Source organism: Geotrypetes seraphini, chromosome 1 (assembly GCF_902459505.1).
Source record: "Geotrypetes seraphini chromosome 1, aGeoSer1.1, whole genome shotgun sequence".
Lineage (NCBI taxonomy): Eukaryota > Metazoa > Chordata > Amphibia > Gymnophiona > Dermophiidae > Geotrypetes > Geotrypetes seraphini.
The window spans coordinates 87,216,574-87,231,885 of NC_047084.1; the positions used below are offsets into that span (position 1 = coordinate 87,216,574).

The 15,312-nt window shown below is 43.2% G+C and overlaps 1 protein-coding gene across 2 annotated transcripts in view; it reads left to right on the forward strand.

The window, feature by feature from the left end:
• The window catches only part of MYO5B (myosin VB), a 690,137-nt gene that overhangs the window by 504,528 nt on the left and 170,297 nt on the right, over positions 1-15,312 (forward strand). For both annotated transcript variants that reach the window (XM_033934618.1, XM_033934625.1), the window contains exon 17: positions 5,123-5,209. In XM_033934618.1, the coding sequence (XP_033790509.1) occupies positions 5,123-5,209 (87 nt within the window). The remainder of the gene's footprint in view (positions 1-5,122; positions 5,210-15,312) is intronic.

A 15,312-nucleotide genomic window follows, 5' to 3' on the forward strand; every position in this document is an offset into this window, starting at 1 on the left:
AACATTGGACCACAGTCTAACCATGAAAGACCAGGACTCCTTAGTTAGAAAGGGTTTTTTTACTCTCTGGAAGCTTCGGTCCATTAGAGCATATTTCGATGTTTCATCATTTAGAATCCTAGTACAATCCCTTATACTGAGTCAATTAGATTATTGCAATATCACCTACCTGGCAATTTCCCAGAAGAATATGTGGCGATTACAATTGGTGCAAAATGCGGCAGTCAAGATAATTTTTGGGTTGAAGAAGTTCGATCATGTAACACCTTCCTACCGACTTCTACATTGGCTACCAATGGAGGCACGCGTGAAGTTTAAATTCGGATGCTTTTGCTTTAAGGCACTATTCGGTTTAGCCCCTAAATATATAACTGATCTCTTCTCTTTCTCAAACAACAGACATAAGAGAAGCTCACACTCGAATTTTGTTTCCCCACCGGTTAAAGGATGTAAATTAAAAAAACACCATCAACATCTCTCACATCAAGCGGCATTATGGGGCAAAGATCTGGAACAATTGCTCACACCTACTACTTATGGGGAATTTAGGAAACACCTAAAAACATATCTGTTCCTGAAGTATTTAGGCAACTAACCTGTACAATCCTACTCCACAATAACTGATCTCTAGCGCTGTTAATAACTAGCTTCTAACCTTGTTGATTCTACTTAATTTGTAACATCTTTTAATCATTGTAAACCACATAGAACTTCACGGTCCTACGGTATTATTATTATTAAATTCTGGAATTTGTTGCCGGAAAATGTGGTGAAATCATTTAGCTTAGCGGGGTTTAAAAAAGGTGTAGATCAGGGGTGTCCAACCTTTTGGCTTCCCTGGACTGCATTGGCCGAAAAAAAATGTTTCTGGGGCTGCACAAATGTGCAAACACTGCAGCAAGACAGAGGAGGGAGCCGGCAAGACGGTAAACACCCAGGGGCAGCGGAGGAAAACACCGCATCGCCCTTGCCCGGGGCCGCACAAAATACTTCACAGGGCTACATGCGGCCCTCGAGCCATAGGTTGGACACCCCTGGTGTAGATAATTTCCTAAAAGAGAAGTCCATAGGCTATTATTGAGATGGCTTGGGAAAATCCACTGCTTATTACTAGGATAAGCAGCATAAGCATAAGCTTATTCCTAGGATAAGCAGCACGGCATCTAGCTAGGTACTTGGGACCCGAGTTGGCCACTGTTGGAAACAGGATACTGGGCTTGATGGACCTTTGATCTGTCCCAGTATGGCAATTCTTATGTTCTTATGTGAGTCAAGTATGGAATAATCAAGCCATTGTGACATCACTGATGAGGCTGGCTCGTAGGCATTGGTGGAATGAGGCATTATGACATCACAAGCTCAGCTCTGGAATGTTGCTACTCTTTGGGTTTCTGCCTGGTACTTGGGACCTGGGTTGGCTACTTTTGGAAACAGGATACTGGGCTTGATAGACCTGTGGTTTGTCCCAGAATGGCAATTCTCATGTTCTTATGTGAGTCAAGTATAGAATAATCAAGCCATTGTGACATCACTGATGAGGCTGGCTCGTAGGTATTGGTGGAATGAAGCATTTTGACATCACAATCTCAGCTTAGGCATGTTACTACTCTTTGGGTTTCTGCCTGGTACTTGGGACCTGGGTTGGCCACTGTTGGAAACAGGATGCTGGACTTGATAGACCTTTGGTCTGTCCCAGTATGGTAATTCATATGTACTTAAATAAAACAGCTTAAGATGAACACTGGAAACCATATTATTTTATGGAAAAATACCACAAGCAAGGCTCCCAGGAGCACTGGGCCATAGCTTCATAGTACTACTAAGGGGGGCCTAACAACCCTCATACTGCAGCTTCATTGCTAGTGGTAGTACCTTGAGACTACCAAGGGGCAGGTTGCTCTTGCACTCCAATCCCACAAGATACAAGGGATTACTAAAGGTAGGCCTTGGTGGATGTTTTTTGCGGATGGAGGAGTCTTTGGGGCAAGGGGAGATCAAGAGACGGTCTTTGCATATGGAGAGTATCAAGAGGGGAGGCTCTTCAGAACAAAGGGAAATGGATGGGGACATTGGGAGGGGCGGGGGGGGCTGCGATGGGGAGCATCGACAGTTTTGTCTTGCTCCTTTATGAAGCATCCCAGGAGCAGTGTGAATAACACTACATGCAAGCAGTGATATTCATATACAACATGAGTGACTAACCTGTTAGCTACCACAGGTTAGTCACTCTTGTGTGAAGTTAAGGTGCACTAGAAGCCCATCTTATACTGCATCTTAACGCCCCCCCCCCCCCCCCCCTCTTAATCTGCTTATTGGTTGATTGCCACACTGAGTCTGAGTTCAGGTGGCAGGGCCTTTTCTCGCTAAATTTATTTCATGCAATTAAGGATATTGCTTTAGAAATGTCAAATAATTTATGCTAATGCAGTATTCTCAACGCTGCTCGATTTGATGAGACCTTTGGGGCAGGGGTTAGGAGGGATCTCAGCGAGATACAAAGCATTCTGTCTCTTGTTGCATGATGGACTGGAATTCATGTAAATGAACTGCTTAGTTAAAAAGAATTCAGCAGTTGTGCACCAAAAATAATCTTGTGAAAATGGTTTTTTTTTTCTTCCCAGGTATGTAGCTGAAGTTTAGATGCTGCTGTTTTGAATGTATCTAATCAGTGTATAGGACCAGACTTTTTATTTCAAGGTTGGCGATGATATTAGGTGCAGGGCAGACTTTCACAGTCTGAATCCAGCAAATGATGAGATGGTTTGGATAGGTTGGAGTGAGCTTCAACGGCAGCTCCAGTAGTTGGAACCTAAGGACGGTACCGGTCAGACTTCTAAAGCCTAGAAATAACAAAGAAAAAAGACAGTTTAATTTAATCATGAAATTGTAATGTGTATAATTATAGGGCAGACTATGGCCCTCTTTTTCAAAGGTGTGCTAAGCGTTATAGTGCTCGCTAAATCAATGTGTGTGCTAACCTCTAACGCGTCCATAGGATAACATGTTAGTGTTTAGCGCGTGATTAGTGCTCGCTAATATTTACCATGCACTAAAAAGCATAGCACACCTTAGTAAAAGAGGGGGTATGTTACTGTATCCATTTCAGATCCAACAGAATTCTGAATTTTGAACAAAGTTCTAAGTAATTTTCATGTGCCCAGGGCATGTTTTCAGTTCTGCATCCCATCTATCTTCCATTTCCTCTTTTTCTCGCCCCACTCCCACTTTTCTTTCCCCAGCCTTCCATCTCCCCTGTACTCCATTGCTTGTTTTTATTGCCCCCTGTAGTTTGAGTGATTAGACGATAATTGTGGATGTTCTGTACGTGTCAGCATTTGGAAGTACAGTGGTACCTCGGTTTGCGAGTGTTTTGCAAGACGAGCAAAACATTCGCAAAATCGGTGCCTCGGAAACCAAGCGTGCCTCGATTTACAAGCGCCCCCCCCCCCCCCCCCGCGATCCGGCACCCTCCGCTCGCATTGCACCCTCTCCCCGTCGTGATCCGGCATTCCCCAGGCCTCCACCCACCCACCCGATCACATTTCTTACCCCCGTTTGGCACCGGCACCAGCGCACAGGACATGCCGGTGCCCGAAGATCTGCCTCCTTCGCGCTGGACCTTGAGCATCTGCGCATGCTCAAGGCTTTCGGATTCCCGTTCTCTCCAAGATTCTCGGAGATCTGAGAATCTCGGAGAGAATGGGAACCCGAAGGCCTTGAGCATGTGCAGATGCTCAAGGCCCAGCGCGAAGGAGGCAGATCTTCGGGCACCGGCATGTCCTGTGCGTTGGTGCCAGTGCCAAACGTGGGGGAAGAAATGTGATCGAGTGGATGCCTGGGGGATGCCGGATTGCGGCGGGGAGGGTGTGTGACGCGAGTTGGGGGGCGGTTGCCAGATCGGGGGGGGGGGGCAAAACGAGCGGGGGGATGGTGGATCACATGGGGGGGCCTTCATGAGCGGGGAGAGCAATGCCAGTTCTTGGGGGGGGGGAGCAGCACCGCTGGCCTTGGTGAGGGGAAACTCGCTTTGATATACGAGTATTTTGGTTTACGAGCATGCTTCTGAAATGAATTATGCTCGTAAACCAAGGTACCACTGTAATAGGTAACGTGTTTATGTGGGCTGATGTGATGCTTACTAGAATATTTCAGCTTTGCTCCATGTACATGTACTTTTGGAAAATTTAGGGCACCTGCATTTTGACCTAATATCATAGGAGTTGCCACATTGGGAAAGAGCGAAGGTCCTTCAAGCCCAGTATCCTGCTTCCAACAGTGGCCAACCCAGTACCTGGCAAGATTCCAAAGAGTAAAACAAGTTTTATGCCACTTATCCTAGCGATAAGCAGTAGATTTTTCCTAGTCCATCTTATAGGCTTTTATTTTAGGAAATTATCCAAACCTTTTTTAAAACCCTGCTAAGCTAACTTCTTTCATTGTATTCTCTGACAGTGAATTCTTGTTATACCCATGTCTGTTCAGTTTGTTTATGTACCTTCTTCTTTAGGAAAGTATCAGACACTAACGTATAACATCCAACGCTCAACATAATCAAGTTTGGGGTACAAGTGGATCGATTTTTCACTCTGTCAAAAATTATAAAGACTAGAGGACACTCGATGAAGTTACAGGGAAATACTCTTAAAACCAATAGAAGGAAATTTTTTTTCACTCAGAATAGTTAATCTTTGAAACGCGTTGCCAGAGGATGTGGTAAGAGCGGATAGCGTAGCTGGTTTTATGGAAGGTTTGGACAAGTTCCTGGAGGAAAAGTCCATAGTTTGTTATTGAGAAAGACATGGGGGAAGCCACTGCTTGTCCTGGATCGGTAGCATGGAATGTTGCTACTCCTTGGGTTTTGGCCAGGTACTAGTGACCTGGATTGGCCACCGTGAGAACGGGCTACTGGGCTTGATGGACCATTGGTCTGACACAGTAAAGCTATTCTTATGTTCTTATGGTTTGTATTTGTTGCCTTTTATAGCAACAGCCTTTCTTTTTAACTTGACTTGTATTTCAATTGTGCTGTGTCAGCATTTCCTAGTTTCAGAGGTGACTAATTGTGCTTTCCTCTTCTCATAACCCATGTTTTTATTCTTTTTTTTTAAATGCATATTTGCAGTTTTGATCCAAAGAGAGCAGTTCAGCAGCTGAGAGCCTGTGGTGTGTTAGAAACAATCCGCATCAGTGCAGCCGGCTATCCTTCCAGGTAACTCTTTGCCTTAAATCTAGTGCGAACTATGAATGTGATTCAGTAATTCATCGGAAATTGTCCAAACCGAGATTTCTCTTTTTTTATAATATTTCTTTTGGGGATTCGGCTGGCAGAGGATCTCAGCAAAGCAGAGCGAAGATTCTCAGAATAAAAGGATAGAGATCAGTAACGGTTCATAGATAACTCGGCGAAAGACAAAGGCGCGCGCCGACAACTGAGCGCAAGACGGAGGCGCGCGCCGAAGAAAATTACAGTTTTTAGGGGCTCCGACGGGTGGTTTTGTTGGGGAGCCCCCCCCAGTTTACTTAATAGAGATCGCGCCGGCGTTGTGGGGGGTTTGGGGGGTTGTAACCCTCCACATTTTACTGTAAACTGAACTTTTTCCCTAAAAACAGGGAAAAAGTGAAGTTTTCAGTAAAATGTGGGGGGTTACAACCCCCCACACCCCCCACAACGCAGCGCGATCTCTATTAAGTAAAGTGGGGGGGTTCCCCCCCACGCCCCCCACCAGTCGGAGCCGTAAAAACTGTAATTTTCTGCGGCACGCGCCTCCGTGCTGCGCTCAATTGTCCCAGCGCGCTTTTGACCTGACACCATCAGTAGCTGGTGTCAAGTTCTACGACACTCGTTTTCCAGCAGGGTGAAATGCTGAAGGTTGTGCATGTTTCTGGTTCACCTAGCCCCATCTAGGTTCTAACGCAGAGAGTATTATTATAAACATAAACATAAAAATCCATAAACATAAATCCATAAACAAAACTCCATAAACAAAAATCCATAAACATAAAAATCCATTTCTAGACCTCATCACCTTTAAGTTCTTTACGGTTTACAAAAGATTAGCTAGGAATACACAATTAATAATAGTTAAGAAACTAGGAACCTAAGAACTTTGAGCACAAGTAAGTCTTCAGCTGTCTCCTAAAATGTAAATATGAAACAGACCTTAACAGAAAAGGTTTAACCTCCTTACCCAGATTGCCACTTGGTATGAAAGCATCCAATCATATCATCTTTTTTTAGTTTACAGCCTTTTGCCGATGGAAAAATCAGAAGAGTTTTTAATGCTTTGAGAAGATTTTTGACTGGAAAAACAAAATGATTCAGTCAGATAGAAAGGAGCATCACCAGCTAAAACTTTGTAGTGCATATAACCCAACTTAAAAATAACCCTCGCTTCCACTGGCAGCCAGGGCAATTCTCAATAGAAATGAGATATGATTACCATAGGTTATACTGTAGGTGAATTTTGATCATTAAGTAGTTCAGAGAGGGATTGAACAAGGGTACTACTTCGCACAGATGTGGCCACATATTGCATTAAAATGTAAGGTAATGAGGCTGTTAAGTATTCTGGCCAATGTACAGAAAGGGAGCACAGGCACTTGCCATGCAAATGACATGAGAAATTTTTCACGAGGTCTGGGGCAGCATTGAAGAATTAACGGAGAAGATTTAAATGCCAGTATTTGTTGCCTTATGCAACCAGAAGAAGGATCTGAAAGTTTAAAAGACTCACAGGAGACTGAACTCTGAGGACTTTCTTAAGAGATCAGACTCAACAGGTAACCCTTGAGGAGAGGAATGTTGGCCTAGTGCCTAACCCTCAGTAAACCTGGTTCTAAGAGAGAGGTTGTAGAGGATCAGGCCCACCACTAGCTCATTTCTTTACTTATAGCAACCTGTGAACTATTGTCTGCCTCTGGAACAGGGCATTAATTTGGTAGGATTTTTCTGCCCTTTTCTTTTTTCTTTTTTTTTTTTCTTCTAGGTATAAGTTCTTCTGCATCATAGTATAGCTGGGAAATATCGTATCACCAAAGCTGCTGCTCAGGTTACAACTTCTGTCTCTGTGCAGGCAGAAAACATTACCCAGGCAGAGGGAGTAGTTCCATGTACAAGCTGTCTTTAGCTTGAATCCCTCATGAAAGGAAGTAAAAGAACTGAGAGAGGAGGTGGCAAGATTGAGAAGCATCCGTGAGAATGAGATGTACATCGATGAAATGGTTCATGAGGTGTGAAAGATTTCCAGTAGTGGGGAAGAAGAGGCTGTGCTGAGGGAAGACAGCTGGACTCAGATTATGGAACACTGCAAGATTGGTATTGGGACTACCCCCGCCCTTGAACTGAAGAACCGGTATGCTGTCATGGAAGTGGAGGAGATGGAGAGCAACCCAAGAAGAGGAAATACCAGAGCTTGAAATCCCAAAAAGTACTAGCTCCATAACCACTAGGAGGCATAAGGTAGTGGCAGCTGGCAATTCCCTTCTGAAGGGTACAGAAGCATCCATCTGCAGACCAGACATGATGTCACGAGAGGTATGGTGTCTGCCTGGAGCCAAAATCCAAGATGTTATGGAGAGCTTGTTGAGACACATCAAGCCTGATGACTACTATCCGATGCTGCTCTAGTGATACTGCGAATGCCAAAAGTGACTTTGTGGCTCTGGGAGAGAAAGTGAAGTAGTCAGGCACACAGGTGGTATTCTCAACCATCCTCCCTGTCGAGATTAAAGGCCAGGGCAGATTAGCTCGCATCCTAGAGATGAATGCTTGGCTATATGGATAGTGTCGTCGAGAGTGTTTTGGTTTCCTAGACCATGGGATGATGTTCCAAGGGCTGCTGAGCAGGGATGGTGTGCATCTATCAAAGAAAGGAAGAAGTGTCTTTGCCAGCAGGCTGGCTAATCTACTAAAGAGGGCTTTAAACTAGAAGTGATGGGGCAGGGTGATCAAAGCTCCCAGGTGAGTATAAGCCCTCAGGTAAGTAAATCACTAAGTACCTCTATATGGATGGAAAAGGGGGCAATGTCTGGAAAGCAGTATATACTAATGCTCGAAGTATGGGAAACAAGATTCTGGATCTAGAAGCTGTGATGGAAGAAGAGGAGTTGGATATAGTGGTGATCACGGAAATGTGGTTCACAGAGACCCATGACTGGGAAGTAGTTAAACTGAGCCTTAGTCTGTTCAGAAAAGACGGTATGAAGAAAAGGAGGTGGGAGGGGTAGCGTTATATGTTAAAGTTCATGGCTGAAGCACAGGGAGTGGGACCGCAGAAGACAAACGTGAATAGGGATGGAGGAGTAATAGACTCTGATCGATTTTCAGAGGGTTGTGTTCGTGAGGAACTAGCTAAAATAAAGGTCGATAAAGTGATGGGGCTGGATGGTGTACATCCGAGGGTGCTGAAGGAACTTAGGGAAGTTCTGGTAGCTCCACTGACTGACCTTTTCAATGTGTCTCTAGAGTCGGGAGTGGTACCGGAGGACTGAAGAAGGCGGAATGTGGTCCCTCTCCACAAAAGTGGAAGTAAGGAAGAAGTAGGGAATTACAGGCTGGTAAGTCTGACTTCTGTGGTAAGCAAATTAATGGAAACACTTTTAAAACAGAGAATGGTCAAGTTTCTGGAATCCTGTGGATTACAGGACCGGAGGCAACAAGGATTCAATAGAGGTAGATCTTGTCAGACAAATCTGATCAATTTCTTTGACTGGGTGACCAGAGAATTAGATAGAGGATGTGTGCTAGATGTGGTGTATTTAGATTTTAGCAAAGCCTTTGACAGTGTTCCACACTGAGTGCCTTTGGTGGAGTTTTTTGCCTATGAGACAGAATTTGACTGGCTTATAACCCACTGGGTTGCCATCTGATATTGAAAGCATTTTTTAATGCAGTTGAGGCTTTTCCTCCACTATTAGTAAATGTGCTTCAGTGGGTATCTTCACCACTAGGCTAATAACATTGATATATTTTTTGAGATTGGATTTTGTTGTTATATTATTTTTCTTGAGAGACGTTAAATACCTACGTAATGTAAATGCGCATGAGTCGAGTCTCTTTAATTTGAAAGGAAACTCTGCAATGAGAGGGCATAGGATGAAGTTAAGAGGCGATAAGACTCCGGAATAATCTAAGGAAATACTTTTTTTTTTTTTTTTATAGAAAGGGTGATAGATGCATGGAACAGTCTCCTAGAAGAAGTGATGGAGACAGAGACTGTATCTGAATTCAAAAGGGCCTAGGATAGGCACATGGGATCTCTCTGAGAGAGAAAGAGATAATGGTTACTGAAGATGGGCCATTTGGCCTTCATCTGCCATCATGTTTCTATAACCATAAAGCTCTATGACCTCACAATGCAGGTGTAAAGAGCCTTAGCCTATAGGAAGAGGAGATGCAAATGTTAAGAGCTTTAGCCAATAGGGAGAGAAGGAGACAATAGATGCTGTGGATTGGCAGACTGGATGGGCGATTTAGCCTTTATTTGCCATCATGTTTCTATGTTTCTAGGAGTTAAAAGAGCTTGTGCACGTGTCGGGAGGGGGGGAATCGAAAGTGTCAGCACACATTGGCATCCATTCTTCTGTGCATAAATCAGCCTCACAAAAATGTTACATGCAAAAAATTTATTCAAGGCTGATAATGTATGCACAGAACGGGCACTAATGTGTGCTGAAATTTTTGTTTTTGTTCCAACATGCAAACGACAAGCTTACCTCACATTTGTACACATGCATCTGGCAGGCTACCCCTCCCCAATTTTCACTCATAAGTTCATAAATATTGCAGACACTTAGCTTGCTTTGCTACATGTAACAATATTAATGCTCACAGCAGAAGCAACAGCTTGCTCAGAGCTATCTGTGGTTTTCTGCATCAGTCTCCCAGTAACATGTAGACTGGAGGGAAGGGAATTGAAGAGGGCTGAGCGAGGCCAGGAACTTGGGAGAGCAGAAACAGGAAGGAGTAGGAATGAAGCCTCTAAAATGCAGGAAGATTTAGTTTATCCTTTATGGATTGTCTTTATCTAACTACAAGTGCAAAAACAACAAGGAAGTAGGGGATATAACACCAATCACAATAATCACCCCACACTAGCCAAAAAAAACTGAGAATGCCAATAAGAATGAAAGAAAAAGCCTCTGGATATAGGTGAGCAAATATATGCCCTACTAACCTCCAACCACATCATCGGCATAAAAAACTTTCAATCAATGGTATGTTGAAAAGATACTTGATTGAAGTACTAAGGTTTTCCCCTGAAAATAGTCCGCCTGTGAATCGAATTTACCTATGAAGAAAGATAGGAGTCACCCTAGGAGGTTCTGGATTTTAACTTCCTACCTAAGAGTCTAAATTTGACTTTGAGAGCCTCCCTACCACATTTCCCAATATCATTGGAACCCACATGTACCAAGACAGCAGATTTCTTCTCAGCACTGTCTAAAATCTTATCTAGGTGACACATGAGAAACATAGAGTATGCCCTTCGCACCAAGCAGTCCTCATGTCCAACAGCCACCCAGCTATCTACGTGCCAAATGATCGAATCTCCCACTATACCGGCCATGCTAGCCTTTCTCTCCTGGCAGAAGCCCCTGTAGACACATCCTCGTTGCAAGAGGACATTGCATTCCTTGGTGGGCAAGTCCTGACCAGGGTGATGCTCTCCTTTTAAGAGATTTGATATACCACTTTTATTAACCAGCAGGCCAAAGTGGTTCACAATAAAATATTGAAAACAAAATTACTCATGAAAGGAATGCCATTAATATATAAGATAGGAGCTATCACACAGCAGAAGGGAAAGGAACTGACAAACCAGAGACTCCTTATTGCATTTAGCTAAAAGATCAAGTTTCAGGTTTATTGTATATTTGATTAATCGCTTACTTACATTTCTAAGCGATGAACATATCATTAAAATTGTATACAATTAAGGGGGCAGCAAAACAAGGAGAAACTAAACATACGTAACGTGTTAAAGACTAAAAGTACAAACATGCAAAAATGAGAGGAAAGGATGGGTAGAGAAATACAAATTGCTGATAGAAAAGAAGACAATTATGGTAAAAAAAAAAAACCAATAGGGGGGGAATAAACAATGAACCTTAAAGAGGTTATGGAAATGAAATGAAACTCCAAGTCAAGTTTTTAAGTATCAAAAGCATCTTTAAAAAGAAAGCTTTTTAGTTTGCTCTTAAATTTATCTAAATTGTTTTCTTCTCTTAAGTAAATGGGGAGGGGGTTCCATGTTTGAAGAGCTGTAACAGAAAAAAATAAAATGCCGCCGTGTATTAATAATTTTAAGTGAGGGAATAACTAATAAATGTTGATCAATGGACCTCAGTAATCTGGTTGGGGTATAGGGAATCAATGATTTGTAAATGAAAGCCGGAGTTTTATATAACAGAGCCTTAAATTTAGAAAAACAGAACTCAAATTGAAGTCCGAGAAGGAGATTCTTCTTCCTTGCACCTCTGCTCTGGAATAGAGAATGACACGGGGACAAATCTGTCCCCGTCCCCACAGGAACTCAATTTTCCCATACCGTCCCTGCAAGTTTTATTGCTGTCCCTGTCCCATTCCTATAAGCTTTAAGTTAACTGCACAAGCCTCGAACACTTATGATTTTAAAGCGTTTGAGGCTTGTGCAGATGAGAACAGAGCTTGCAGGCTTGTGCAGGAACAGAGCTTGCAGGAATAGGGCAGGGGACGGAGAAAAATGTGTCCCCGTGTCATTCTCTACTCTGGAACAAAACAAAGTATCTTGTGGATTCCTAACATGCAAGACAGGGAGAGAGAAGTACCAAGCAGTGCGAGACCAAGAACCTCAGGGTACAAGAGAGAGTATAAGGGAGTACTTAGGTAGATAAGTACGGGAAGAATTTGTATACTAGGTCTTATGAGTGAGGCAAAGGTCCATAAACTTAATCCTGGATGATACTAGAAGTCAGTGCGGTTTAATAAGTAAGAACAATATTCAATTGGAACGTTTAGCATGGTAGCTGCAAGATCACGCCTTCACACACCAATCCCCTGCTGCACCGAGAGCTGCCGGAAAGTTATGATTCTAAAAGTGGGGGTGGTCCCTTTAGTGTATCACAAGGAGAGCTCATTAGAATACTAATGATTTTCTTGTAATGCATTTGCATAGGGTTCTCAGTGGCTGCTACGAGGATCAGTAGTAGCCATGGAAGACACTTTTGAACATCAGGAGGAGAGTTTCCATGGCAGTAAGACTGCTTTAACTAGTCTTACTGCCATGGAAAACTTTTGAGTATCAAGGTCTGAGGCCTTTCTGAGAAGGCAGCCAAGAAGTGGGGAATGACCTTTAGAGGAGCAGGCTACATACAAAATGTTAATTTTCTTTAAAGGCTGTAAATTACTCAATGACTCTTTCTCACTTTGTGCCTCTGAGACAGGAGCTCAGTGAATCAGCTCCTATACATGCTCAATTCCTCAGCAGTTCAAAAGAACCATATGTTGATTTAAGGGATTAATAAAATTCACCATATTTTTCTACTTCACTAATGATTAATGTACAGTGCCTTCATGCTCTATCACACTCAAGTAAAATGCCTTTCTTTTTGTTGTGGTGGATTTTTTATAGATAGATGGGAAAGCTTTACAATTTTTCTGTAAGTAGAAATTGGATGTGGTTTTTTTTTTTTTTTAACTATTTCTTTTTTGCTTCATTCACACGTTTGTTTGAGCTCACCTTATAGTAGCTTGAAGGCAGCCTGGTTACTCAATAATGTCCTTAATACTAGACCAACCTGAATACGCAGGCACTTGAGAGAGAAAATAAGTAATTAAGTAGTTAAATAAATTAATATGTGAGACGGGGGTGTCCTCAGTGTGAGAGGTCAGCGAAGGGAGAAAATTCTCCAGTGCTTTACACATCAAGGCACAGGTTAACCAACCTCAGCCAACACACCATCACTGGACACCTCACGTGTGCTAAAGTAATTAATAGTGTTGAGACTTAAACAGTGATGAAACAAATTAGTCAATCACACAAGTGCCTGAGTAAAGCAGGAAGTCCCGCTAAAAGAACCCCCCTTTAAGAGCCTATTGACCTTTACTGCTTTTTTGTAGTGTCTTTAGAAGTATCCATAGCAGTCATATTTTTGGAGAACGGGTATTGTCTTAATACTAGAACCACAAACACAAGTGTGGAAGGTAAATATAATAATAAGTACAACACCCTTCTACTCAGCAACCCTTGGGATAAGTCTATATATATTTTTTATGCTTGCTTAAACAAAGATAATATTGACTTTATAGTGTTATGAGGGTCATTTCATAAATAATGCACACTATTTTTTTTATTTATTTACAGGTGGGGTTTTTTTTTTTTTTTCAAGTATTTCTTTACAATCCTTCAATATAGTCTCCCTGCTTTGCAAATGACAGAGTCCCAACATCCGGGAAGCTTCATTATTCCATCCAGGACACCGTTTTTGTTCAGTTGCCGAATGGCTTGGGTAACGGTGGAAGAAAGCTCTTCCAGAGATGTAAAACGATGTCCACGCAAAGGTTGTTTCAACTTTGGAAAAAGGTTGAAGTCTGGTGGACTCATGTCTGGACTGTAGGGAGCATGAGGTAACACATCCAAGCCGTATTTGCGTAATTTTTCAGTGACAACATTCCCTATGTGCGGGCGAGCGTTGTTGTGAAGATTGAGTGGCCCAGCCACGAGCAACTGAGGTCGGGTTTTGTGAATTTTTCTGTGGTATATTGATGTCTGTGGAATCTCTGTGGTTTCAGAAAGTTCCTTGCATGTCGCACAATGATCTTATTCAAGAGCATCAGCCACGAGTTTCACACATTGTTCATTTGTTGTTGATTTCGGCCTTCCTGGTCTTGCATCATCATCTCTGCTCACAGGACCACTCCGAAAATGAGTTGCCCTCTGTTAACTCATCACAAAACTCATCACAAACTTCACATAACGCACTGTGGACTTCTGTCGGGTTTTTGCCATGTAGAGTTTCAATCTTAATGTACGACCTCTGATCGTCAACAGACGCAGTACCCGAGACACCTGCAGCCTCCATTTCCCACACTTGTCGCAGCCACACTATGTACGCTACAGAGCTCCTGAACACAGGTCCTGCTGCTTCAAGTCCTGAAGTGAAAGTGAAACAAGGTTTACTGCAATTGCATCATCCACTCCCCAATGTTGCCAACCTGTGCATTATTTATGAAATGACCCTCATAGCATAAAATTTTGTCTCTGTCCCTGCATTGCTTAAGGCTTTGACATTCCTCGATGTGAAACATTTTTTATGCCGATGAGATGACTTACCCCAGGTAATTTTCCCATACTTTGTTCTATTCAAGGTGGTGTGGGTGGGGTTCTGAGGCTTTTTCCTTCACATTGGGTCTTTAACATGTCTATTTAGCCTTTGCATCGACAGGAACTGTGGCACTTTCCTTATTTCTCCTCCATTCCGTAGTGTGTGTTGTTGAGTAAGAAGGGTGTTGTATTTATTATTACTCAATAATGTCCATGAAATAGGGAATGTCAACCTCTACATATAGAGAAAAGTCAGTCAAAAGAAACAGAGCAGTCCAAGTCTTCAAACCACAGGTGTCAAACTCAAGGCCCAGGGGGCAAATCTGGCCCGCCTGGTCATTTTATGCGGTCCGATGCCCCCAGTGTTACCATGTGGCTGGCTTCCTCCTCACAGCCATAGTGTGCACGGAGCCGCATGCAGAGGCTCCTCGTGCATCCTACACTTCATCCAGAAGCATTCTCTCTGATGTTGCAACGTCGGAGAGAAGGCTACCGGTTCAGGTGTAGGACGCACGAGGAGCCGTGCACACTGTGGCTGTGAGGAGGAGGGAGCTGGCCACAAGATAACACTGGGGGGCATTGGACTGCGGGCCGCATAAAATGGCCAGGTTGGAGCCGGCCAGAAGGTTAGACACCCACCGGAAGGAGGCATAGTATGGAAGGAGGAAGACAACAAAGGTAGGGGGAATGATTTTATTTTCAAGTTAGTGTTTGAATTGTGTCAATTTTGAGCATTTTAATGTGCTGTCTATCTTTTGCACTGCTCAGGATGAAATACATTTGTTTTCCTAGGACAAGCAGGATGAGTCAGCCACATATGGGTGTTGTCCCAACACCTTCCAATTTGCGGATAAGCTCTCCAATAACTCAGAGAGATTTTTTTTTTTTTTTTCTCTGAGCACGTGCAGTGCCCGGGCCCCACTGGGCATGCACGAGCCCTACCCATTTCCCCCTGCTTCCCCCTAATCCCCAGTCTTTAGTTTCCGCCCGTTCCCATCGGTCAGATTTT